Source organism: Vicia villosa, linkage group LG7, assembly GCF_029867415.1.
Source record: "Vicia villosa cultivar HV-30 ecotype Madison, WI linkage group LG7, Vvil1.0, whole genome shotgun sequence".
Lineage (NCBI taxonomy): Eukaryota > Viridiplantae > Streptophyta > Magnoliopsida > Fabales > Fabaceae > Vicia > Vicia villosa.
Window position 1 is genome coordinate 130,297,473 of NC_081186.1, and position 7,128 is coordinate 130,304,600.

Consider the following 7,128-nt stretch of genomic DNA (forward strand, 5'->3'; position numbering starts at 1 on the left):
TTCTTCCTCTCAAAACAACTGCACAATAGTATTACAAAAATGTTACTTTTCAATATAATAAACACAAAATATTCTGAACCTTATCACAATAAAGAACAACAACCTTAGTTTTGAATTTGTTTAAATTTTTCAAATCTGATGATCAAATCAATTGTGGACAATTTGTAAATATTATATTCAAATACTCATTACTAATGATTAGATTTTCTTTCTTTTCTTGTGGAAGAGTAGAAAAAGCTTACCTTTTATATAGATTTTAAAAATACACATTATTTATTTTATAATTAGTCAATTACTATATTCAAGATCTAACTAATATCTCCAACTCAACGCCTGAAAATTATTCTAAATTATAAAATCTTAACGAATTATTTATATAATTTGTTAGGATTTAAAGATACATTTGAGTTGGAGAGAGTAATTCATTATTAAATATAGTAATTAATTTTTTTTCATAAATTTACTTGTTATTTTATAATTCACTAATTTAGAGTTTATAGAAATAGAAGGCAAACGAAAAATAGACTCCACCATTTGTAAAATCTATATAAAAGGTAACTTTATCTACTATTTAAAAAAATCTCATCATTACTAATGTGTATTTGAAAATGGAATATTTACAAACTGTCCATCATTGATTTGATCATCAAATTTGAATAATATAAACAAATTCAAAACTAACTTGCTAATATATATATGGATGTATCAAATGAGAACTTTTGCTATAATAAGAACTGAGAACTTTTAATAATAACTATTGGATTTGAATTAATGGCTCAGATTTACCTCATCTTTTAAATACATATTGCATAAATATCTTGTTCACTTAAATAATAATTAAATATTTTAACAAATGAAGTAAATATGATCCATTAATTCAAATCCAATGGTTATTATTAGAAGTTCTCAGTTCTCATTATAGCCAAAGTTCTCATTTGATACGTCCCACATATATCTACCCATCACAAAAAGTTTGGTAGTATACCTTCAATCAATCATAAAAAATCGTTTAATTTTAACATATATAAATGATATCAATGACGCTTCTGTGAGAGCATTTTGAGGAACATATATGTACTTTTATGTGATGTATAGGCAAAATCCTTTAGAGATTTAAATCACTTGACCGTAAAATATATGTCATTATAATAGAGAATTTTATGTAAAAAATATACAAACTTGTTTGGATGGGACAAGATTTTAAAATAATAATCTCTTTCATTGCAAATTATAATAATTTTTCATTTGCTTATGTTCCTTTTTCTGAACTTGGGATAAATATTGATGATGTGATGATGAAGATGATGAAGGAGTAGAGGGAAAAAGATGGAGCTATATAAAAAAATACAATATGTTGACAGTTCATTGTTACATTCCATAGACTATCAATTTCCTACCATCTATATTTCTTAAAAGGCTTAATTAGTGTCGTGGTCCCTTAACTTAATTTAAGATTACACCTTGGTCGTTTATTTAGTAAGTTGTACGTTTTAGTCCCTAAAAAACAATACCATTAGCCAACTTAGTCAATTTTGTTAACTTTTAACTTTAATTATCTTACGAGAGACAATTTTGTTGAGTGTCCTCCAAAGACTTTGTTATTTTTTTAATTTTAACAATTTGATCTTTTAAAAAAATATTAGATGGCTGGAAATTGATAATCTACTGAATATAACTATAAATTCTCAACACATAATATTTTTTATATAAACTCATCTTCTTCCCTCTTCTCCTTCACCACCTTCATCATCACACTTATCTCAAACCCATAAAATTCGTCTCAAACACAGAAAAAAATTATTTTAAAATATTTTTAACCAACCATGTTCAAAATGTTGACTTGAGTTGTGAACACAAGGTTATAATGATACTTTAGTTTCCTAAGAGTGTCTACATGAAACAAAAATTTCTATTTCTTTCCAATCACTTATTCACCCAAATAACCAACCATTTTCTTCCCATTCTTAAATTTGAAAAACATGTCTTCCCCTTCTTCCATATCTTGCTCCTTTTGAACCCTATGAAACTCATCCACAATCTCGTCCGCAAGCTCCAAAACATAGTCATTTGCATTAAAAATTTATTCACAAGCATCATCGATGTTGGCGGGGAAAGCTGTACCTAGACCACATATGTTTTTTTAGGAACTAAGTTGGTTTAACATTGAATGTGATTTTCTAGTGAATTCTTATAGGAGATGTCTGAACTCAAGGAAGTTATAGGGAAAGCAAAAGTTGTTGTTGGAGGGGACATATAGGGTTGAAGTGGAAAGAACATAAAAGTAGTGATTGAAGTCCATTGAGAAAGGTTTTTAGAGTTAGCATTTTAAGAAATACGGTGAATGGAATGAAATGGGTATTTAGATGGAAAATGGTGGTGAATGTGAATTTGTAAACGATGTTGTTCACTATCATTGATGCTTTTTTTATAGCATTTTGAGGAACATATATGCAATTGTATGTGATGTGTTGGCAGTTTCTTCAATGAGATGTCTAAATTCAGGAAAGTTATAGTAGAAGCGAAAGTCTTCATCGGAGAGAACAAATAGGGCGGGAGTGGAAAGCTTAAATAGAGTGTGATTGAAGTCCATTTAGAAGTGTTTTTAGGGTTAGGGTTTTAAGAAATATCGGAAATATGAAGTAATGAACTTTGTCTCTCACTATCACCGACGCTTCTCGGAAGTTTTTAGGAACATAGATGTACTTTTTTGTGATGTTTTGTAAAAATCCTTTAGAGATTGAAGTCACTTGACAGTGAGATAATGGTCATTTTTAAAGAAATTGTTGTAAAAAAAATACGAACTTGTTCTGTTGGGAGAATGTTTTAAAATAATAATCTCTTTCATTGCAAATTATAAGAAATTTTCATTCACTTATGTTCTTTTTCTTTCTTTTTTTTTTTGTTAACAATGGAAATTGATAGTCTACTGAAGGTAAGAATGAACTATTAACACATAATATTTTTTTATACAACTTCAACGATTTTCCCTCTTCTCCTTTATCATCTTCATCATCACATTGATCAATATTCATCTAAAACCCATGAAATTCATCTCAAACACAAAAAAAAAAAGAACAAAAGTGCATGAAAATTTCTTATAATTTGCAATGAAAATAGAATATTATTTACATAAATTTAGTCATTATCATTGTATTACACAAAGTAACACTATTAAAAAATTGAAGGATGCCAAATTTAATTGGAAGGATGACGGGAGAATTTAGACAAACTCTAAGGTGCTTGTTTGATAAACTTCTTTTGGATTAATAGACTATAATATTATGTGAATATCCAAATTGAGGGTAAATAACTTGATAGACTTTTATTTAAAATTGTTTGTGATCGCAATGTAGAATATATGAATATGACATGATTGATTCTTTTTTCGCCTTTAGGGCTCCGTTTTACCAGCTAGGGCATATTTGGATAACTTATGAAAACTATTGACTTTATTTGATATTTTATTTCATAAATAGCTTACAGATACACACCTATATGATACAGCGCACAACTTAGGAAAATTTTGTACTTAGATTTCATATAATCAAGACATATGACACAACACCCAACTAATTCAAGCACTAATAAGCTCTAAGTATTCTTAAGACCTTGAGTAGTAAGACCAAATCCAAATGGAAACAAAGGATCATAATGAGAATCACCAACATTCATAGGTAATTGATCAACACTCTTAAACCATGTCCTTGGAAGTTTACCACTAAATCCATAATCACCAAACAAAACATCTGTAACACCGTAACCTTCACTACCAGTAAGCCATGCCGCAACAAGTCCTTCGATTATGTCAATATATGGTAACATAACCACAGGTCTACCAGTTATTAACACAACCACACATCTCACTCCGCTGCATACATTGTTTATTGTTTCTGCCCCAGTACCTGAGATGGTTAAGTTTAAACTGTCGCCATTTGTTTCCGCATATGGTGTTTCTCCGACTACCACAATTGCATATGAAAAATCATTTGATTTTACATATTCGAGAGATGGATTCTCCTGATAGACTATCTTAGTGTCTTTGTCAACTGTATTTTTTATCGCACTCAGAATTGTCGTACCACTAGTAATGTTATTGCCGCTAAGCCCTTGCCATTGAATCGTCCATCCACCACATTGATAGCCTAGATTATCAGCATGAATTCCGGAAACAAGTATTTTTGAAGCCTTTTTAGGAAGAGGAAGCAACGGCTTATCAACGCTTTCACCGTTCTTTAATAGTACCAATGATTTCCTCACAGCTTCTCTAGCCAACTCTCTATGCTCCTGTCAAATTAGGTTGAAAATATATAGTTCTATAATTTTGTAGGGACTAAAAACATATTTAAATCAAAGTTAGTCGACTAACTTGGCTTCTGAGATGGTCGGCAAGACTGTAATCAGCCAATGGTTTTTCAAATAGACCCATTACAAACTTGACTCTCAAAATTCTCTTCACTGCATCATCGATTCTTTTCATAGATACAACATTTGTTTTCACTAGTAAAGATAAGCCATCTATGAATTCTCGGAAGTCAGCTGCAGTCATTACCTGCATCACTACAACATTTAGTATTAAAAAGATCATATTTGATATGTATAAAATCATTGGTTTATACGCAAAGAGTGTGAGTGTTTGTAAGCTTTAGAATATCAAGTTTGATTCTTGACGACTCATGTGTTGGGTCAGTTCATACCGAACTTTTACTCTGGCTTTAAAAGAGACCTCAGAAAATGGATGGTAAAATTGGTGTACCTGAGATTAGTCAGTCCTAGGGGCGGACACGAAGCTTTCAGAAAGAAAATTTTGATACCTAACTATAAAAATACTACTCAGCAAAATTGAAAAAAATCATAGTTTACCATGTCAATACCGGCATTTACTCCGACTTCAATTGAATGTGTGTAGTTAGCATGAGGAGGTGAAGTTATCTTGTCAATTCCGAAAAAATCTGATATGACAAAACCCTACAAAATATAAAAAAAAATTTTTAAGCATACATATAGTGATAAACACCAATATTTGATATGTGAAATGAGAGATTTATGAAGTAAAGTGTTACTTTAAAACGGAGCGTGTTCTTGAGAAATCTTGTGATTAAATCGTAATTAGTATGCATTTTTTGTCCATTCAAGCTTGAGTAAGAAACCATGATGGTTGAGACACCCTTAATAATTGAGTCATAGTAAGCTGGCATGTGAATGCTAAGCAGTTCATGTCTTGTTATAACTGTGTCATTCTCATTGATTCCTTTTGTCGTTCCACCATCACCAACATAGTGTTTTGCACAAGCTGCTACTTTCTTGTTTCCAGCAACATATGGAACACCCTTGCGTGAATGTGGAGGGATATCACCTTGCAATCCTAGAATGATCTCGGTCATAGCTTGAACAATTTTATGATCTTCACTATAACTTTCATAACATCTACCCCATCTTGGATCTCTACAAACCTATACAAACATATACTTTATAAGCAAGACCGTCTTAAGTTTTCTAACACCATGTATTGGTTAATCATAACTTAAATGTGACGAAATAATTAGGGGCACTATTTTACACACCCTCAAAGACGACCCTTATAAGATAGAACAATATTGTCAAATAGTGGTAATAACCACACTACAACGTAGAAGAATTTGAACAAACGACTATCTTTTGTAATGTGCGATTGACATATATGTAATTTGATTATCTTAATTACCGCGATGCTAGGAGCGAAGAGATATGAAACTCCGGTCGCTCTTGCTTCAAGAGCAGTTGCATCACCAATCTTCTTCACTAGTTGAGGATCACTGTAGATTCAAAGAAACTAAAATCATCAATACAAAGAAACATAACAAAACACAATTGTTCTGGGCGGCCTACAAGACCTAATAGGCAAAGGCCCAATATCGTTGAAGTGCTAATATTGCAAGTCAGCTCCTTTTCCATTACATCAAAAGCTCAAAATCAGACTGCATCAAGCTCTAGCTCCTCATTCACCGATAACTTTGGTTCCATTATGGAACAACAATAAATATATGTATAATGGTTATTTATTTACCTTGTAGCCCCTAGACCGATATTGTGAGGAAAAATAGTAGCATTATAAACATTGTTATGACCATGAACAGCATCAACTCCATATATTATTGGAATTCCAAGCCTAGTCGACAATGCACCTTTTTGAAACTTATTCACCATATCAACCCAATCATTTGCAGTTGCGTTCACCTTAGGAACACTTCCACCAGCACTCAGAAGACTCCCTGAAGTAATTTTCACGTGGTTAAATATCATAAACCTTCGCGGCGCAGTTGAGATTCATAATGAATAATCATATTATTAACAAAAACTTACCAATGTAATACTTGTTCACTATATCAGCAGAAGCAACCGTGCGCTCAATTTGAAGCATTTGACCGATTTTCTCTTCCAAAGTCATTCTACCAACAAGATCCTTAATTCTAGTATTCAATGGTTGCTTTGTGTCATACCCCAATTTTTGACCTAAGATACCACCTCATATCATTGCATATGCATCATTTGCATCTCTAACAAATTGCATAGTTTGTGTTTGCTACTTGTGACTCAGCAGGATTTAAACAAGAAATCACTCATCAGTACAAGCAACAATCAATTAGGGTTTTGTTCCCCCTTCATCTCAAATGAATCATCTTCATTAACAATCAACATTTGGTCCTCAGAGATTCATTTCAACAAGCTCAAAGGCTCTGAATCGACTGAATTAGTGTTTTGACTGAAGATAGCACACTCCTGACTTTTGCTCAGGATTTGACCTAATGACTTGGGACATGACCTCAAGACCCCATGTACATCATTTTGACCTAATCCATTGACTCAAGACATCTCCTACACAAGGATTGATCAACAGTGAAATTTCAAATCATCAGATTAGGGTTTTGAACTATCAGGGATTAAAATCAGGGATCACATTTGGGAAACCCTAAAAATCCCCAGGGAGTCAATCAAAGGTTTCAATCATTCTCAAATAATCCCTATGACAATATCCAATGGAATTTGCATCTCAATTCAAGATCCACAGTCATCAATTTTATCAGGTCGACAATTAGGGTTTTTTGACCTAATTCACTGAACAACTGACCTTTTAATCAGGACATGGTGTCA

General features: G+C 32.1%; 1 protein-coding gene across 1 annotated transcript; it reads right to left on the bottom strand.

Moving 5' to 3' along the window:
* Window positions 1-3,591: 3,591 nt before the first annotated feature.
* On the bottom strand, window positions 3,592-6,484 carry LOC131620191 (uncharacterized; the record flags this gene model as incomplete). Its single annotated transcript, XM_058891198.1, has 7 exons — window positions 3,592-4,284; window positions 4,367-4,549; window positions 4,861-4,965; window positions 5,061-5,450; window positions 5,702-5,792; window positions 6,044-6,248; window positions 6,340-6,484. Coding segments are annotated over 7 exons (1,812 nt in total), but the record flags the coding sequence as incomplete, so codon positions are not given.
* Between the last annotated feature and the right edge of the window lie 644 nt (window positions 6,485-7,128).